The sequence below is a fragment of the Lissotriton vulgaris genome, chromosome 2_1 (genome assembly GCF_964263255.1).
Source record: "Lissotriton vulgaris chromosome 2_1, aLisVul1.2, whole genome shotgun sequence".
NCBI lineage: Eukaryota > Metazoa > Chordata > Amphibia > Caudata > Salamandridae > Lissotriton > Lissotriton vulgaris.
Window position 1 is genome coordinate 336,274,203 of NC_141687.1, and position 20,559 is coordinate 336,294,761.

General features: G+C 46.8%; 1 protein-coding gene across 1 annotated transcript in view; it reads right to left on the bottom strand.

Annotated features, from left to right (window-relative positions):
- Positions 1 to 20,559, bottom strand: part of CPD (carboxypeptidase D) — an 839,931-nt gene that overhangs the window by 115,382 nt on the left and 703,990 nt on the right. The window contains exons 15-17 of the mRNA XM_086955076.1: positions 9,092 to 9,241; positions 8,540 to 8,635; positions 8,381 to 8,445 (exon numbers count right to left, since the gene is read on the bottom strand). Of these exons, the coding sequence (XP_086811202.1) occupies positions 8,381 to 8,445; positions 8,540 to 8,635; positions 9,092 to 9,241 (311 nt within the window). The remainder of the gene's footprint in view (positions 1 to 8,380; positions 8,446 to 8,539; positions 8,636 to 9,091; positions 9,242 to 20,559) is intronic.

Consider the following 20,559-nt stretch of genomic DNA (forward strand, 5'->3'; position numbering starts at 1 on the left):
GATTCCGCCATAGAGAAACTATATTAGATTTGTTTAATCTTAATTTTGATTTATGTAGTTGGTCTTATGTAGTTGGTCTTATGTAGTTGGTCTTATGTAGTTGGTCTTATGTAGTTGGTCTTATGTAGTTGGTCTTATGTAGTTGGTCTTATGTAGTTGGTCTTATGTAGTTGGTCTTATGTAGTTGGTCTTATGTAGTTGGTCTTATGTAGTTGGTCTTATGTAGTTGGTCTTATGTAGTTGGTCTTATGTAGTTGGTCTTATGTAGTTGGTCTTATGTAGTTGGTCTTATGTAGTTGGTCTTATGTAGTTGGTCTTATGTAGTTGGTCTTATGTAGTTGGTCTTATGTAGTTGGTCTTATGTAGTTGGTCTTATGTAGTTGGTCTTATGTAGTTGGTCTTATGTAGTTGGTCTTATGTAGTTGGTCTTATGTAGTTGGTCTTATGTAGTTGGTCTTATGTAGTTGGTCTTATGTAGTTGGTCTTATGTAGTTGGTCTTATGTAGTTGGTCTTATGTAGTTGGTCTTATGTAGTTGGTCTTATGTAGTTGGTCTTATGTAGTTGGTCTTATGTAGTTGGTCTTATGTAGTTGGTCTTATGTAGTTGGTCTTATGTAGTTGGTCTTATGTAGTTGGTCTTATGTAGTTGGTCTTATGTAGTTGGTCTTATGTAGTTGGTCTTATGTAGTTGGTCTCAGGAGTGCTCGTCTAGTATTGAGGAGAACATATCTAGAATGGGGCAAGTGGGAGAGATCCATGGTGAGGAGGGCAGATAAAGGCATATTGTTGATGAGTGACTTCTCCACATCTAGCCAAACGGTGTGTAGTCCGGATTTACAGTCAGCCAGTTGGCTCCTTGCTTGCATAGAAATGCTGTTTGATAATTCCTGAAGTTAGGGAGACCCAGACCGCCTTTTTCTTTAGATAGCTGCAGCTTAGTCAGTGATATTCTGGGTTTCTTCCCCTGCCAGAGGAAGGTATTAAAGAGCTTGTCGATCTTGTTTAAAAAGTCAGAGGAGAAAGTCATCGGCAGAATGCTTGCAAGATAATTCACTAAGGGTGTCACCATCATTTTCAGTGTCTCAGCACTACCTCACCATGAAAGAAATTTAGGAGATCACCCTTCCAGCAGGTTGGAGATTTTTTTGAAGACTAGATTTTCTGTTAGTGTGAAGGGTAGAGATCAAATCCTTGTCAAAATCCAGCCCCAGATACTTAAAGCATTTTGGTTGCCATGCCAGGCCGGAGTCCCTATGATCTCTTGGTTACCTAGGTTACTAACCACATCGATGCTGCAGATATTCTTGTCCTGTGCTGGGATATAATAGAACTGGGTGTGCTCATGACGAGCTCAGCTCGTCATGAGCACACAAGCACCGTGCCTCATGACGAGCTGAGCTCATCATGAGCATCGAAGGGGTTAAGCAGTTTTACTTCAGTTTTATCTTTGCTTAGTTTGTACCCTGACACGCAAGAAAAATGTTCAATTGAGGACATAAGAGCAGGAATGGCATACTTAGCCTCTTCAGAGACCACTAAAACGTCATCAGCGTAAGCGGTAATCTTAACCGTACAATCATTAAAATGGATACCTGAGATACGATCATTGTTCCTAATGTGGTATAAGAATGGCTCAATTGAGAGTAAAAATAGTGAGGGGGAAAGGGGGCAACCCTGTCTGGTACCCTGTTGTAACTAGTAGGATGATGAGATGGAACCTCCCGCCCGGACCCTAGCCGAAGGATTGAAAAATAGAGACATTACCATCTTCGTGAAATTTTCTCCCAGCCCAAACTTATTTAGCGTTACTTCAAGGTATGTCCAGTCAACTTTGTCAAAAGCCTTTTCGGCATGAAGCGTTATTGCTACTGTGGGAGATGTAATATATTTGGCCTTCTCCAAAACATGAGCTAAGATCCTGGTGTTGTCACTGGAGAGCCTGTTCTTTAAAAAACCAACCTGTGAAGGGTGAATAAGCTTGGGCAGGAATTTTTGAAGACGATTAGCCAGGTTCATAGCAAAGAGCTTACAATCTATATTGATAAGGGAGATCGGGCTATAATTTTTGGTTAGTGTTGGGTCTTTCCCTTCCTTAGGCAGTACTGCAATGATGGCTTCAGCCAGTATACCTGTGACTTTGCCTGCTTCACTGAATTAGTTGAACAAGTGTAATAGTGGCGGAGATAAGAGAGAGGGGAAACACTTATAGAATTTTGCGCTAAACCCATCAGGGCCAGCTGCGCATGCACATTTAAGTGGTTTAATTGAATTTTCAATTTCCAGGGTTGTTACTGGGCTATTAAGTTCCGATTGCTCAGTGTCAGAGAGACGGCAGGTCACATTCGTTAAGGTACTCCTGAATTTTAATGTTATCTACATATTTGTTTTTAGAGTATAAGGTGTTGTAATAGTGTTTGAAGATTTCCGCAATCTTTACTAGATCAGAATATGTTGCGCCATTGTGATCTTTTATACTATTAATCGTGTTCTTTTGTACTATAAATTTTAGGAATGCAGCTAAACTCTTACCAGCCTTATTCGATTCGCAGAGCTTGAACCTCTTGTCTGTTTATCCAGACCCCTGCTCTATTGCTTATTATTTTATTATATTCGTACTTTTTATTCATCAATTTATTCAGTGTTAATTCATCTCTATATGTAATGTGCTTACTTTCTAGGGCCGAAATCTCTTACTCCAACTCGTCAAGGGCTTTATTGTATTCCTTATTAATGGCTGATCTGATTTAAATAATTTTACCCCTGATAGTGCTTTTCAGAGCCTCCCAGCGGTTTAGATCAGAAGTGTAGTTCCTTTTATTGTGCGTTAGGTTGAACTGGATAGCATGTTCTATGAGTTTCCTATGTTGTTCCTTTTCCAACAGTTCATCATTCAGTCTCCATAGAGACTGACGACTGGTCGGTTTAACGTTGGAGATGGAGAGCAAGATACAGGAATGGTCTGAAACCACCCTAGGTTCTATCGACGTCTCCATGATCCTAGAAGTGGCGTTACTTGTGATAAATAGGTAGTCAATACGAGTGTAGAAGTCGTGAGGATGTGAATAAAAAGTGTATTCCCTCCCTGTGGGGTTTTGTAATCTCCAGGAGTCTAGTAAATTGAAGCGAGCACAGAGATTGGAGAAGGCTTTATGGGACTTGTTGCTGTGATAGGCACACCTTGCGTCTCTCTAAAGCCGGATCGAAAGGCAAATTAAAGTCTCCCGCTAGGATATGCATGGCCGAATCAGGAATAGTTTCAATCTGTTTAGTTAGGTCAACCCAAAAGGCTAGTTTTCTTGTGTTGGGGGCATAGATATTTGTGATGTAGAACTCAGTGTTGCCCTTAATCAATCTAGATGTGATCCACCTCCCATTAGTGTCAGCTGTGTAGGATCCAATCTTAATGTGTGATTTCTTTGCTATCAGGGTCAGAACACCGTTTTTTTTACCGACTGCTTCAGAACCCACCACTTAATTGTAAAATCTATTCCCAAGTGTATTGAATTGTTTGGCATCAATTTTTGTTTCTTGTAAAAGATCGACATCTCCCTTTTGTTTTTGGAGATAATCCAGGATCTTCCTCCGTTTAACCGGATGGTTAAGACCTTTAACGTTAAGCAAAGTATTTTCAGGTTATCCACTCTAGAAATTCCCAGCGGGATTTTGGACGTGGTATGTGACATCATGGGTGTAACAAAAATGTGATCCAAGCTAGATCGGTGGTATTACCGCTGTTGAGGACACTGGCTTCTCGTCTCCTTCTGGTAATAAGTGTATACAAGATGTGTGTAGGGGTGTAGATTTGTGGAATATCAAATACATAGTTGTTTTGGGCCTTATTAGCAGACTTTGAGTTGCAACTCAACCAGTTATAACACATGAGTCGCTTATAACAAAGCGGCCAGCTCACTTGGCCTACATAGTCATATCCCGGTGCACAATGGATTCGAGGGCAAATGAGTACTGGAGCATCCTATCGACGTAAGACCTGTGGCCCTAGTTGTACAGGAAACATCGGTACTTGAGCAGGGAAAATAATAACATACAGACGAAAGTAAGCAAAATGTAATAGTAACACAAAAGAAAAACCAAGTTAAAGTCGGACCCATACCTCACCCAACCCTCCCCCAATCCCACCCACCCCACCCTGAGAGAAACTAGTAGACCAGGGGGGAAAAACTCCCCTCCCATGGCTATGAACAAAAACCATGGTGGATTGTTGAGACTAGACCAGAAATCAGAACAGTGGGCGCTTAATGTGTAACCAACAATAGTAAAAAAAAACAAATGTACCTGGCTGTGAGCCAGACAATAACTTTCTAAGAAACTACAGACAGTGACTTTCTAAGAAACTGTCTAAGAAGTTACATTTACCTAGATATGAGCCAGAGAATAACTGACTGAACCAGGCAATAGCCAGACAATATCTAATTTCTCTGACAGTTAGACAGACCGTTGTGGAACATATAGCCTGACAGCTGTAAAAGCGCAAATACCATGAGCGTTTTGAAAATATACAGAAGACTATTGTAACTGAACTCCGAAGAGGATCAACAGTATGTACGCATAAATATTGCGCTATGGTGAAGTACACGTGTAGGCGTGAGCTTGTCTAATTACATCTGAATAGGAAACAGGGACTAACAACATCTCTAACTAATGCTATTTTCCTTGAGAACATTATAGCAGAAATATTGCAAGCAGTAGTGAAACAGCTTCAACCAACCATAATACCGTAGCAGGCCTCGATATAAGGCACTTAGTCTGGAGGCACTTAGATGTATAGGCACTTCAGGTGATAAAACACATCGCTCAATGTGAGGCAATACAGGCAGTTTTGAGGCAACCACACCATACAGAACTAAGAGTACAGTGTGAAATATAGGAGTACAATGTGAAGTAATGAAATCACATCCAAGTAATTCATGCTTAAGGACATTTAGAAGGGTACTCATGTGTTGGCTGTTGAAGGGCCAGGTGCTGCCGTGCCCATAGAAAGTTTGTCCGGGCCATCAAGGAATCTTTTGAGTTTCTGGGGATCCGTAAAGAACTGGGGAACTCCTTGGATGACCACTCGGAACCTTGCTAGGCCTGCAAAACCGAATTGGTAGCCTAATGATCGTAGCCTCGTCGGAGTGCAAGAAATCCTTTTCTTATGTCAACCGTCTCCTTGCTGTAGTCCTGAGAAATAAAGATTTTACTGGATTTCCAAAGTATATGGTTGTTTTTACGCATAAAGGATAGAATCTGATCAACATGCTGGTAGCGCAGAGGCTTACACACGATTGGTCTAGGACCTTTTTGGTTCGGAGAAATTTTGGTTGGAACCCGGTGAGCTCTGTCAAATTCAAGTGGTTGATGAAAGGATAGATTAGTTGCTTGTGAGAACCAGGATTCTGAGCTAAAAGCTTCCTCTGAACCCTCCGGAATTCCAAAAATGCGTAAGTTTCCTCTTCGATTTCTGTCTTCAAGCTCAGACAGCCTCCTTGTCATGGAATCTGTAGTGAGAGATAAATGGTTGAGGGATTTGCAGACTTTTGTTTCAGAAACTTCTAGGCGGCTTATCCTGGCTTGGGTTAGCCTAGAATTGGTGTTTAATGTCCTGCCTAAATCGCTAAAATTTCTTCTTTAGTGGACTTCGCCAAGTCTAGTTCTTCTGCTAATTTGTTCAGTATTGTGTCAATTGTAGCATTAATGTTTTTGTTACCTTTCGTTGGAGAATTGGGGTTTGGTGGATCTGCTTTAGGTATCTTATGGTTTTTTGCCTCCTTTTCACCCATGATTCTCAAACCGTGTGGACCGGATTATGTTGGATTATGTTGGATACAATGTATTGTAGGTAGGGGTTGCTTTGCGTTGGTATCTGAGAGACTGCCGTTTGAGGGTTCCACGCTGGCGCTACGCTAGCACCAAAAAGTATGTTGACGGTTGAGTAGCTACTCCTTGAGATTCGATATTGAAGTTAGCGGCCGGTAAGGAGAACACCATCAAAATGGAACATAACACTAAAACGCTGCACACCCAGGTAGTCATCTTAGGGTCAGGCAAGGTCAGTGATAGAGATAGGCATTTTCGGTGGCATCCATTTTAGGGTCAGGCAGGATGAGAAAACCCCAGAAAACACAGTCCATATTCGCAGTCATGTGTTACTATATTCACAATCCAGCAGTAAGTTGATGCAATCCCCTGAAGTAGAGCAGCAGGTGAAAGTAGCGCTTTAGTGGCTATGTGATTCAGATCTAACCCTCCTGCTGCTCAAATGTTTAGACCCATGTTATTAACTATCAGCATAAGCCTAGCATCGTAGTGATTGGGGTGACCCTAGGACTTTGTAGCGCCAAATACATGAAGCAGGATATCTGCTGGCGTTTTTCTGTACCTCAGAATGAGCGTTGTGCAGGAAAATGTTACATACAACCTCTCGGAGGCTCACTGAGTGCAAGTGAGAGTGCGACCGCCATTTTGTGCTTTCCTGCGTGTTCACATGGATAGATTGCCTAAGTACCCTGGAGTGCCCTCACTATGAAAGCTGAGCTTTCAGGAACAACATAGGGCACTCTGTTAACATGCAGACCCCAGTTATTGCACCAAATATTGCAGAAGTGCCAGTAATTTTGCGGGTGATGTCAGTGGAGATTGCAGTCGAACCTTGGTTAAACCGAGGGAGCGCCTGCCATTTTATGCACAACATGCTGCTCTGGCAGTCTAATCCCCGAACCCACCAAGATATCTCAATTGAGCCGCCGACTTGAGATTACTGTCTTGGGTGCATGCGCCTCTGTATGGTTTGATTTGTAGCTGACAGTGTGACTCTGCGTAGCGTGAAAAGCTTAAGAAGCCTCTGCTAGAATCTCCACCGGGAGGCGGTTGCTCCCACCTATTAGGCACACGCGCGGTCTAGGGAGCCGTTGGGACAGAGCCGCCAGGTTATGAGCCCACTTACTTTCTGCAAAAAGTCGATTAGCCCGCTAAGGTAGTAGTTAAAGTTGCCACCAGCGTAGCGATTCTCTTCTTTTCCACCTTCATCCAGACCGCGGGCAGATTCCAGCTCAGGCGGCAGGGGCTCGTCGGGAAGGCTGAGACGTTCTCTTCGCTTATCGTTGTCTCGATACGCCCTGAAGCATTTCACAGGAGGATTCACGTAGGGCTCACATTCCGCCCATTTAATCCGGCATCAGAAGTGATTCAATCTCGGGATTACACATTAAAATGACAAAAGAAAGTGGCGCCACAGGAGGAGGTAGGAGACCATGCCGCCATCTTCTCCGGTGTCCAAACCACGCCCCCAGTTTATCTTTTTTTAAGCACAAATCATACCTTCCTTTTTCACATCAGCAAAGGCAGTGGTGAATCAGAACAAAGACCCAATGGAAATTCTTCTGCGGTGCTAAAGATTTTTTTCCTAGCACCTGCAGTTGAATTAAATGCTTCCCAAGTTGCACTGATACTGTATACCCACTCCACGCCAAGCTTCACTTGTTGGGAAAAGCACGCACTATCATCCACAGAATTTGAAAAACAGGAACTCGTATGGTGTGTCAGGCTGGCTTTTGTTCCCTTTGCAAACCAAGGTGTGGATCTGGCATACAGTAACCGTAGAGCGTGAACGCCTGCTTCCATTGGCGGTCTTCAGGATCCTTCCTAGCCTCTCAAAGGTTCCAGTGAGAACATGGATTTTCTTTTGCGTGAGTAGCAAAGTGGTGACAATAGTCTAATTGCCCTTCACTCCTCATTATGGGCCCAATTCTGCAAAGGTGGGCAATTAAATTGGATGGCTGTGTTTTATGTTCAGCGTGAGTGGGAAGCAGGGTTATAAAATAGAGAGGGACAGTTAGCAAGTTTATCTCCTTTGTTTGGTGTCATGAGGGAGACCATTGCTAAGAGCCTTACTCCCTAGGTTCTGGAAAACTTAAACAGTGTTTGCCTTTACTCTCAAGCATCTCTGGCTCTTTGTCGATTACCAGCAGGGTGATGTGTGCAGGAGCCAAATAGTGCGCTCATCATTTCTGGAAACATCCTTACTGCAGTGGAGACATGCATATGAGAGCTTGCAAACTGATAATGGGGAGAAGAGGAAAACGCCTCCGAGGAAAAAAACAGATTACCTACTACTAAAATAATTTTTGCCTCAGATGGGCATTGTTTTACATGCATTTTTTGATAACCTACTTTACATTTAAAGAGAATGGTCCTGCTTCTTTTAAAACAGATTTTTATATTAAAAGAACAGTCCTGAGCACAGGTGGAGACAATGAATTTATGAATAATTACCATTGCATTGAGATCAACGTTTCTTGCCTATGAAACACAGCGCGTCCTGTTTTTCAGGGTTACCATATTTAAGATTCTCTATAAAGGGGATTAGTAGTTTGCATTATACCTTCATGCTTCCTAGGTGACTCTGCCACTCTGCTCCACGGATCACACCTCCTGGGATGTTCTCATCTGTTATACAAAAATAAAAATTTGGTGTGAAGAGTCTATATGGCAGCTGGAGGCAAATCGGAAAGGAGGGCGGGTCCACACTGTATTTACATACCAGACTTGTTGGCACATCCTGGGTGGCCCATGTGCATTGTTGGATGGTTATTTGCATATACAGAGGCCAAATGTTTTAGGGTTTCTTTATTCTCCTCTACAATAAAATAAAAAGTGCACTTCAGATATAAGAAAACCAAAAATGGAACTACCGTCAGTTAAAGGAGCAGGCTCATTCATCAGCCAACTCGGATTCTACATTTTTAGTAGTGCAATAGTATTTCTATAGTCTGAACCTAGCCAAAATACAGTTGGTTGGTGCAATGTTAACGTTCGAAAGATGTTCACAGAATTAATTTTGCTCTGGTCATTACCATGGCAAATGTACAAATGTACAAATGACAATCCGGTGGTTGGGGACTGGAAAAACACGTCTTTCAAGTCCAAGTTTGGTGCTCTCTTTACTAGACTCCTTCCTACATTCAAACTTTTGATACAACAACTATACAATTATTAGTGAAAATATTCTGCGATTCGTAACTTTTCCCCATGTTAAGCTAGATAAAAACATGGTTGATAAATACTTTCATTATGAATTCTAAATGCCACACACCTGTCTGAACGGGTTTGTCGTATGGATATGTGACTAGTAAGGATCCTCCATCTAGAACAACGGAGAGGCTGAAGTCCTGCTTCTTAATCAAGTTGTCAATGATTGCTTTTGTCTCTGGTTCACTCTCGCCAACGTACCCTGAAGAATTGCCTAAAATGAGTCACAAAATACATGCTTTGTTAACATACATAGGCTCATGGTCCAATATTAGCACTAGGAGTTGCCTTACAATGGCATCTGTCTTCCTGTATATAAACTGACATGTGGAAGCTCTACGAAACTTTCAAGAAACCAAGTTTTACCCTTCCTGGGGGAATGGAAAAGATACCTCTATCATCAAGCCCCTGAAAAGAGTGAAAGACCTGGGGAAGACACAGTGCCACTCATCATTTTCGAGAGGACACCCCTTTGTGTGTGATGCAAAGAATGGTGGGGGAGAAGAGCATGGTTCGAGAGTACCAAAAATCCAGGATAAAGTGACAGGCTCCCCTACTGATAACCACAATAGGCAAATGACTCAGTGGTACAACCCTCTCACGTATACACACAATTATACTAATTTTTTTTGTAGTACTGGGCTGTTTAACAGCTCAATGAGAAAAATAAATTAGGTATTATTTTTCAAGTCACTCGTTAATGGCGCTAAACCTTACGGAAGAGCCAACCTTAAATCTTTTCTGCAGTATTGTGCAGGTCATGTTTAAAATCTTTGCACAAGATCATTTCACAGTAAACTAGCCTTTCTTTACAAGTTTAATACAATTCATAACAAGGATACAGCAATGCTCTACTGAAACTAGTTCATAAATTGTCTAATAATCAAGAGGGGATGTGCGCACTTAGTCCCATTTGAGAATACTCCCTTTTAAGTTATAATCTTGTTTAGTACAATGTAACAAATGACTAAAGTAAGCATAAACTAGGCGGAACAAGTTACACATGTTCCACATCAATCCTGAGGCACTTTACTACTGGAAGGATTCATGCGTGCAAAGAACAAGTTACTTACCTTTAGGAATGCTTTTTCGGGTAGAGACCAACTAGCTGCAGATTCCTCACCTTTCCAATATGCCCCATGCATCGGACTCGATCTGTAAACTTTTTTGCAGTATCTCTGCACACTGACATCAGTTGCATTGGAGAAGGTCCGCACCCCCTTGGTGTGGCCAGTGTGCAGATTCCTAGACTTGGGATCTTATTACTAAATAGAGTCCAATCAGAGAACAGTAAGGAAGGGAGTGTCTGTGAGGAACCAGCGGCTAGACAGATGATGTATCTACTGGACCAAGCGTTACCGAAGGTAAATAACCTGTTCTGCTGATAGAGACTTCAATTCCCAGATTACTTACCTTCTGACGAGATACCAAAGCAGTACCTATTCGGAGGTGGGTCTGTGAATGGACAAAAAACAAAGTCCTGCAGGACCTGGCGGGAAGAATGTCCCTCTTAGTGAACTGGACTTTCAAAAGAATAGTACTTGGTGAACATATAAGGTCCCACTGTGTCATGAGATGGAGGAAACACGTTCAAACCCTTTTAAAAAACGCATAACAGTAGATTTAAACAATGACCCGTCCCACTGACACAGCAACTGCAAAAAGCTAAAAGAACCAAAAGGTACTGTAACTTAACCCAGAGCAAAGCTGTGCCGGGATAGGGCCAAAATAAATTAAACATCAGTTAACCTTGCCTGAAGGGGGTGTATATACAGAGTGCCGCACTGAACTACAAGTTCCAATGTCAGTTCCAATGACAGGTGAATACAGTTTTCGTTGAGGGATTCCTGGCCGCGCAGAGGACACCAGCCACCTCCAGAGGAAGGTTAAATGTGACTCGCTGTCCCACATCAATCTTCAAGCATTAAGATGAAGTTTGTTAAGGCCCTGGTGCAGTGCCCTACCCTACTGATGCAACAGCAGATCCTCCCAACGGGGCAGCCTGATCAGATGACAGATGTTCAAGTTCTGGATACCATACTCTCCCCGCCCAATTCTGAGCCATTCCGATGTTCGGGCACTGTCGGTCCTCATCTTCGTGAGAACTAGAGACAGGAGTGGAATCAGAGAGGAAGGCATACAAGAGTCCACAGTTCTACTCAAGGCATAACACATCTTTGGATGAGAGACACCTTAAAAACTCTAACGCTCAGAAGTGCCGACATTGCACATTCTCAGCGGTGGCATCGAAATCGGATCCAGGTTCTCTCAATTTGCCCAAGACACCTTGCACCACTTCTGAGTGTAACTGACACTCATGATCCAAAAGTTGCCAATGGCTGAGTTCATCCACCCTGGCAGATTCAGAGAGCCTGTACTGCTTGGTGGTCCAGTTATTGCCAGAAGAGTAAGGCGTCAGTAACTCCACCAGCTCAGTGTGTTGCAGTACTACATGGCGGTGGTGATGTCCGTGAGAATCTGAACCAGCTTCCCCCTAATGGTTGGAATGACTGCTTTCAACACCAAGTGGATGATCCTCAGCTCCACAAGACTGATATGGAGCCGGAAGTCTGCAAGAGACCAGAGACCTCTTCTCTAAACCTCTCCCAAATGGCCACACCATCCCAGAAGTGATGCATCAGTCAGCACTGTTTGGGAAAGGAAGAGGGGTCTGCCAAAGATCCATTCATGAGACAATAACCATGAGTGGAGATCTTTTTCAGTCTCCTCCGAAATCTGAAGGTAGTTGGAGAGGTATCCTTGATTTTTTTTTTTAAACTGTGTTTTTATTGCAGATTTAGAAAAAGAAAACATACATTTGTTCATTCCGATTTTCCGGCCATTCCCAAATGCCACCCATAAATCGTTAAGCAATCCCCACACAGCTGGTGAGCCCACATCCCGGAGGCCGGGCTACGTCAGTTAGAGAATGCTCAAACCTGGTAATAGCACAAGGGAACAACGACCTTCAACCAGCCAGAAGATCTAGCATCTGTTTTTACTTTATTACCCCCTCCCCTAATTCCACCGGACAATCTGCCCGTAAGCTCAAACAGGAAATTCTAACGTGTACCATTGTTATTGCCGGAGTTCCCTTCACTAACCATCTTGTCCCTTGAGCTAATCGATCTTTGGGAGCACAAATCACTTTCTCACATCTTCTTTGGGGGAAGGCTCAAGTACATTACTCAAACAGCAACTCAAGCAGCCCTCCTACGTTAGATTCCCTTTATAACAAAATGGGAGTCAACCGCCCCCCCCCCCCCCCCCCCCCCACTGAACCTCAACTGGTGTGGGCCTAGCTCATAAGTAACGACTTGCAAACGGAAGAGACCTGTAGGAACCTTATATATTATTCAGTGTATTCCATGGAACTTCCCTCCACAGCCCTTCCTATTTAGTCCTCTTCATTTTCTAAATTGTTTTTGAACGTTCGTGCTAGGTCTTCCCACGCTCTCGCCATCTCTAGACTCCTCTCATTAGCTGTGCGGGCTGCCTGCCTAAGTCTAATAGTACCTTCGCTACACGCCCATTTACACATTTCATTCGCCCATCTACTACTAGACGGGCCCTCCTTCGATTTCCAGTGCCAGGTTATCTCCCTCTGGGCTAACATAAGGCCTAAATCAATACATTTACTAGTGATCTTAGTCCTTTTCGTATGAGGAAACCAGAGCAACAGACAAAATGCCATGTCGTAATCTATCTGCCTGTCCGTAGCCTTGTTCAATAGCTCCCCCACTTCGGAACAATAGAGCCCCAGTTTAGGACAGTTCCACAACATGTGTTCCAGTTCTACATCAGGCACAAAACACCTAGGGCATGCTGCATCCTGCACCTGGAAATATTTCTTGGAGTAAGGTAAGATCTGTGCAGCACAAAAAAGTGCACTTGCTGGAAGCGAGCATTCCTGCTCCCCTTCCATGTCCTCTTCAAAATATGACCCCATGTCACGTCCGGGATGGGCTTCCCCACACTCTCCTCCCACTTCTGCTTGAGAGCTGTAAGTGGTTCAAATCCTTCATGTAACATTCGAGATTGTAAACAAGTGACCACTTTAAAAGTGCCCGCCGCCGTCACCACATATTGGCAGGCCATCGTGGTCTTTGGTTCCGTTTGCCCAGATTTCCAATGCTTCTTTATCGCCGTCGTGACAGCCATATGCAAGAGAAAGCTCCCATCCGGAAGGCCAAATTGGTCTTGCACTGCTCGGAAGGCGAGCAATTCACCCTCAGCATAGAGGTCCCCTATTACTTGGAGCCCCAGTTCTTCCCAGTCCACCAGCTGTGACCAATCACCCCGTGTGGCAAGGCCATCAACATGCCCAGAGGGATTTCAGGTGCGTACGGGTGAGTTACACCTGCCTTACGCTGGCTTTTATTCCAGCACAACCTCAGGGTTTTTTCCTCTAATGTTAAATCCCGTAGCTCTAGTTTTTGTTGCATAACGATGTTAGAAAGTACATGCCTCTGGATTCCCGCCCCACGGGTCTGATCTGGGCCCCTGAATTCATTTGCAACATTCTGTGTAAGAACCTGTAGCTGCGCTGCTAAATAATAAAGTTCGAAGTTAGGAACAGCCAATCCTCCGTCCAATTTTGGTCTCAGCAACGTATCCAGCGCCACTGGTCTTCTCCCGTGTCCCCATATGAAATCAATCGTGAGCGTGCGCAATTCGCGAAAGAACCTTGGGGGTATCCACAATGGAAGTGTACGGAAGTAGCAGAGGCAGGGCCACCATTTTCAATAGTGCCACTATCCCCACCACTGACAGGGGAAGGGTAGCCCAAAACGCTATACAACCTCTCAGAGCCCTTATACAACGCCCCACATTCCCCTCCAGCATGTTTTCCGCACCATGATATATCCGAACTCCCAAGTATGCAAAGCATGATCGCTCCCATAGCAGACCAGATGGCACCGATGGTTGCTGCATGTCCACCTTCAGAGGGAAAACACATGTTTTATTCCAGTCAACTCTGAGGCCCGAAAGTGCCCCAAAATCCGTGAGTCACCGCCCCATGTATTGCCACTGTTGCGTCTTCCAGGAACAGGAGCAGATCATCTGCGTATAAGGAAATGTGGTGCGGGATCCCTCCACATAGAAGGCCATTATATGCCCTCCCCATCCTAGCCTGGGTCACCAGAGGCTCAATTGCCAGTGCAAACAGCAGGGGCGAGAGCGAACATCCCTGCCTTGTGCCTCTCTGTACCGGATACTGCGAGGATACGACATTACCCAGTCTCACCCTAGCTGATGCCAAGGAGTACAAGATCTTCCCCTATCCCGAACCTCTCTAGCACCCTGTCCAGGTACTCCCATTCCAGGCTATCAAATTCCTTCTCTATGTCCACCGACAATACAGCTGGCCGCATGTCTACATCTAGGTCACTTTCCAACACACGTATGAGGCGGTGGATATTAACCGAGGTATTCCTAGTTGGAATAAACCCCGCTTGGTCCGTATGAATTAGAGCAGTCATGTGGGGAAGCAGCCTCGTGGCTAATATTTTGCTCAAAATGTTATAGTCTACTGTCAACATTGACAACGGCATGTAAGACGTCGCATTGCTACTCTCCCTTCCGGATTTCAACAGGGGGACTACCAGTGCTTCCCTCTTAGACTGTGGTAGGTGGCCCTGTTCCGCCGCCTCATTATACACCTCCACTAAGCGGGGCGCTAGGATATCCACGTATTTTACATAAAATTCTATAGGGAGCCCATCCACTCCTGGAGTCTTATTCTTAGCCATCTGCTTGATCGCCCCTCTGACCTCTGCCAACCGAATATCCTGTCCCAGTTCCTTAGCATCCTCTTCATCTAACTGCGGCAGCTGAGGCCCCACTAGGTAGTCTTCTAAGGCCGGCATCTCAGCTTCTAGGTGACTGCGATACAGTATCGTGTAATAGCTCAAGAAGCATGAGAGGATCTCGGTCTGGGAGTATACCATGTATCCCGATTCCGTTCGCATGTTCAAAATCGGGCACCTCCCTGCCACCGGTGTTGCTAGCTTTGCCAGAAGCGTTCCCACTTTGTCCCCCTCCGCATGGACCCTTACCATATATTGTTTATAGTCAAAGCTCCGCAGTCTTTCCGTCTCTGTAGCCACAAGATCTTTGGCCTCCAACAGCTGTTCCTTTAGTCCCTTCTGTTCTGGTCTTTGCTTCTCTACCTTCCGCAGCGCCGCCTCTGCCTTCGCCACATCAGCCAGTACTACCTTTCTCTCACCCGAGTGATTGCTAATGCACAACCCTCTCACCACTACTTTGAAAGCGTCCCATTCTATTCCCCTTGTAGATGCTGTTCCCTCATTCACAGTAGCCTTCAATACCTTCCTGAATTTTTGAGCTAAAGACCAGATCTTCCAGGGTGTCCGGGCGCAACCGCCATGTGTGTATTGCGGTACGTGCTCGCTGCCATTGGAAAGCTACTACTTGAAGATTGTGATCGGATATATAATCCTGGCCAAGTACTCAGAACGCGTCACCAGGGGCGCCAACGCATGACTACAGAGGATCGTATCAATTCTGACATGTAGCTCGGGGAGTGCGGAAAAGAAAGAATAATCCCTATCTCCGGGATGGTGTCCCCTTCATACGTCGGTTAGCCCCCACTTGTCTTGCCAACTCGTTCTCTGCCTCGCTATTCTACGGACCAGGGAGTCAACCAGTGGTGGGTGTGACCTGTCTAAGACTACATCAGTAATCGAGTTAAAATCTCCTCCTATCATCACAGTACCAGCTAGAGAATGTGCCAGAGTCCCTGATAATTTATCTAAGAACCGGGGTTGATCTGTGTTCGGGACATAGATACTGCAGAGCACCACTTCCCTTCCATACAATCTCCCTTCCACCGCCACATATCTACCCTCTGGGTCTATGACAGTAGTCGTAACCTGAAATGGAGTCCCCGCCCTCACCCATACCATGACCTCTCTGTCAAATTCTGAATAGGTCGTGCCAAACACCTGGTCCCGCCATCGCCTCTGCAATGCGGTACATTCCTGCTTAGTGAGATGAGTCTCTTGAAGTAGCGCTATTTGAATTCCTCGTCTCACCAGATATGCATGCACCTTGTGGCGTCTGAACATAGTATGCAATCCACGTACGTTCCATGTTATACATTTCAGTTCAGGTAACGTCCCCATTGTAAAAGCACCTTGGACTCTCCTTCCCCCAACATCGCCAGCCCACACCAGGACCCTTGAACCTTAAACCCATAACTCTTTGAACAATTCCCAGTACCCTCCCCCCCCAGAACAGGACCCAATAACACATTAACAGTCCCCATCCAAACTTCCAAAACAAATCACAAACTCCTATCCTGTAGTCACCACCACAGGCTGCCTTAAGGGCTATGGGAAGGTGGTGTAGGCCCGACAGGTGACGGCTCGCGCCCCAGCTCCCGGCCCATCAATCCCCACAGCAATAAGATGCAGCCATAGTGTTCGCAATTATCACCAACTGTCCCAGCGGCCCCCCGTCCAGACCTTAAGCATCCACCCTCCCGAGACTTGGCGAGACTCACAGATCGTCGGCTGTCCTGGGCGTTACCTCCGGGCCTCTGGTGCCATCTGTGTCCGAGAACTCGGGCCCGAGTGCCATTTCTCTTCTTCAGAGTCTGTGACCCTAGTTGAGTTCTCGGTTTGTGAACCAGTGATTGCTGCCGTAGCCATCAGAGCACCTTGTTTGTCTGCCGCTAATTGTGTGAGCTGTGAAGCTTTCCTGGCTTTGTCTCTCTTGTGGAGACGTTGCGATTGACGCATTCGCAGCGGTTTGGGTTGTTCGCCATTCCCTTTGCCCCTGCGATCCGTGCCTGCTCTATAGGATTCGAGCCATGTCCAAGCATCATCAGGCGTTAGGATAAACTGTGTGGCACCATCCACGATCACCCTCAACTTTGCAGGAAATAGTAACGAGTACTGGATCCCTTCTTCCCTAAGCTCTTTTTTGACCGCCAAGTACGAGGCCCTTCGTCTTTGTATGTCTTGGGTATAGTCCGGGAAGATTGTGACAGTGCTGTTCTCTACCTTAAAAGGCCCATTGGAGCGTGCATTCTGGATCAGCAGATCCCTATCCTTATAATGAAGGACCCTGGCCACCACGGGTCGAGGAGGGCGTCCCAGCAGGGGTGGTTTGGCCGGAAACCTGTGCACCCTTTCTAGGGTGAAGAAAGAGGATAAACCCTCCGGGGCAACCCGCGTCTTGAACAAGTTCTCCCTCTATTTTCTCGGGCAGGCCCACTACCCGTACGTTGTTACGTCGTTACGTCGATTGCGACTTTCGGAATCCTCCGCCCTTCTTTCTAGAGTCCTCCAGTTTACGCTCTACGGTTACCACTGCCGGCTTCAAATCTTGTATGACCGATTCGGCGTCCTTGACCCTGTCTACCAGTTTCGAGTGGTCCGCCCTTAGGAGCTAGAGCCCTAGCCCCGTAGCCACTTGTGTTATGTCCTGGTGCAGGGAATCCTTCGTTGCTGCAATAGCTTCCAGGATTTTATCAAGGCGCTCAGTTAGCCTCTTCTCTGATGGCGTGCCCTCTGCGTCTTCACTGCCACCTCTGGCACCATCCTGTTCCGCGGCCCACTCTGTTTTGCCTTTGGGCTTCATCTTGACTGATTAGGTGTATCACCACCCTGCACCCAGGGAACCACTCGTTCAGCTACACTGCAGTCAGCGATAGCGTGGCAAACCGTGGGAGTAGAGTGGCTCTTCCTGGTCTCACAAAGTGCCTGCCCTCTCCTCGTAGGACCACCACGCTCCAGAAGACGTGCCTACAGCTTAGCGCCCCTGCCGGATGCCCCCTATTAGCCACAGGTACGAGCAACGTACGACGTGTTTATCACATCACCCTCTGCTGTTCAGGCCCCCAGCCACCTCACCACTCGCGGTCAGCGTTGCTGCTACTAATCCGCGGCTGGTCTTGCCTCATTAACGGTCCTTTTCATATATCCCGACTCGTGAGCAGAGGGTTATTAATAGTCTCGGGGTCCACTGGAGCCAAATCCCCACGTTGGACACAGCATTTCTAGTAGTCCTCCCCCTTCCAGCTATTGCCAGGTATGTGCTTTATTTTTCCAGTTCTTGGAGGGTGGGGTCGTGTTATCAAGGTTTCCAGCTCTGTGTTCTGCTGGGCTCGTGCTCCCGGTCCCCGGCTCTGAGGCTCCCCAGGCCTGCTCTCAGCTCCACTGCATTGGTCCCGGGCCTGTGCTGCTGCACTCACCCCGATCCGAAGACCCTCCAGTCGCCAGCCGCAGCTCCCCAGGGCCAGTCCGCAGGGCACTCGTCAGTTTTTCCGGCCGCGACCCAGATGCCAGGCCACACGGTCGCTCAGCCAGTACAGTAGCATTCAGAGGTCGCCTGCCCCTTCACCGCCGCTCCACAGAGGCCGCACAGTACGGGAGCCTCCACCTCGTCCCGCAAGGAAAGTTCTTTTTTGCTGCCCGCTGGTCTGGTACCCTTAGTTCTCCCGGGAGCCTGCGCCTCACCTCATCGTTATTTCGGCGCTCTCCGATCAATCCGTCTTCCTGGCGCCATGTTGGATGCCCCGGGTGAGGCAGCTGGTCTCTATCTCCGGGCTCGAGTATCGCCCCAGTAGCTAATGGTGGGTCCCTCACAGCATATGTCGCCGATCACGCGGCGTTCACCTTCCTCAGCCGTGTCGCGGACGCGCGAGCACCCGATGCTTTCCAGGGCACCGCGTCTCGGCTTCAGCTGCCGGTCACCGCCACCATTTTGCTGTACCTCCCCCGGGACTATCGCCGATTTCTTCGCCGCCAAGGCACTTCGGGATCCTCAAAGGGCACTGCAGCTGGCCGGGATGTTCCCTGGGTGTTCCGACACCCGTGTCCATGGAAACAGCTGCACCACAGGTCGAATTGCAGGATAATTGGCGGGATCAGGCGCCTCCACCATCGGCGCCCTAGCCACGCCCCGGAGAGGTATCCTTGATGTTGCGCCCACTGAGACTTCGGGTCCCACTGCAGAGCCTGCATATGTCACCAGGATGCAGAAGCCAGCAGCCTCAGAGTAGACTTCACTGAAATACAGGACCGAGGCTGAAATATGGGGATTGCAGCCTGAAGGTCCTGGAGTCTCTTTCCGGGGAAAATGCACAAAACCGAACTGTGTCCAGAATTGCTCTGTGTGAATAGGACAGTATGAGGAGTCAGGTGTGCCTTTGGTATGTTGCAGAAATTAGGTTGTAGTATTTTGGAAGTGGATAAAACTGCTTGAGGCAAGCCCACCTACAACAGGAGGTAGGGAGAAAACTGGCACCCATGACCTCCAAAGATATGCGGCTAATACTGCTACTTTCATGAACACCAGAGGGACGCTAGTGAGACTGAAGGGGAGCACGGAAAACTAGAATACTCCTGTCCCACCACGAACCACAGGTAGCACCAATAAGCCTGAAGAATGGATATATAGAAATCCGCGTTCTGCAGTTCCAATGCCACCAACCAACCTCCAGGCTCAAGGGCACACTAGGTCTGGGTCAGGATGAGAATTTCGAATTTTCCTTCTGTAGGAAGGTGTTGAGCGGGTTGCAGGTCTACAGCAGGGTGACAGCTTCTGTCCTATTTGGGCACCAGACATTTAGGTGGGGGGAATACCTAACGCATCCTACACTGCACTGGCACCCTCTCAATAGCCCCTTTGGCCAAACAGGCTTGCACTTTCTGCTAAAAAATGGCATGAGATGGTCCTGTCAGTCGCTGGAGGGGAGGGGAGTAAAGGGGGAGGGGTGGTTGGTGGAAGGTGGAAGGTGCATCGGGTCGAGAGAATGAAAGGTAGGGCATATCCTCTGGACAATCTGCAGGACCTACCGGTCTGATGTTATTGCCCACCCACACAGCAAGAAATGTCCCACTGGGTGGCTGTGCGCCACTAAGAGCACACTGAATGGATTAGTGGAGGGGGTAGTAGCCTGGGCAGTCTGGTGAACTTAATAGCAGGGGTGGTAGGCACAACAGCCACGACAGTGAAAACTGCTGGAGCCTTGTTGAGGGTAGATTGGATGGGAGAATGGAGTACCTCTGCAGAAGCCGCAAAAAGTGCGGGAGGGATGATGGGTCTGGTGAGGTGGGGCAGATAATCCCAAGGACGGTGCAGTGGCCCTTCTCTTCAATTGCTCAATAGTGGCGTCTGCCTTGTACCTATACAGGCGAGTGCCATTAAACGGCATGCCCATGAGGTATGACTGAATATTGAAACAATAAAGGGTTGACCACAGCCAAGAGTTGCCGAGAATGGCACCATTGGTGCCAATGACTTGCACAATTAAATATATACAGTCCATGTCAAATGAATTGTGAACTTGGTCGCGTGATGACATTCCTGTATAGCCTGGGTAAGGACAGGTCTGAAATCATCAGGGACACTTGGGAGGACTTGAAACACCCAATCCCAATGACGTGGAAATAGTGCCCCAAAGAAGTGGGAATAGCGCCCCAGCAAGCAGATGGCATTTACAGATCGAAGTGCCAGGCGGGTGGAGGAGAAGACCAATTTGCAGATGGTCTCCACCTG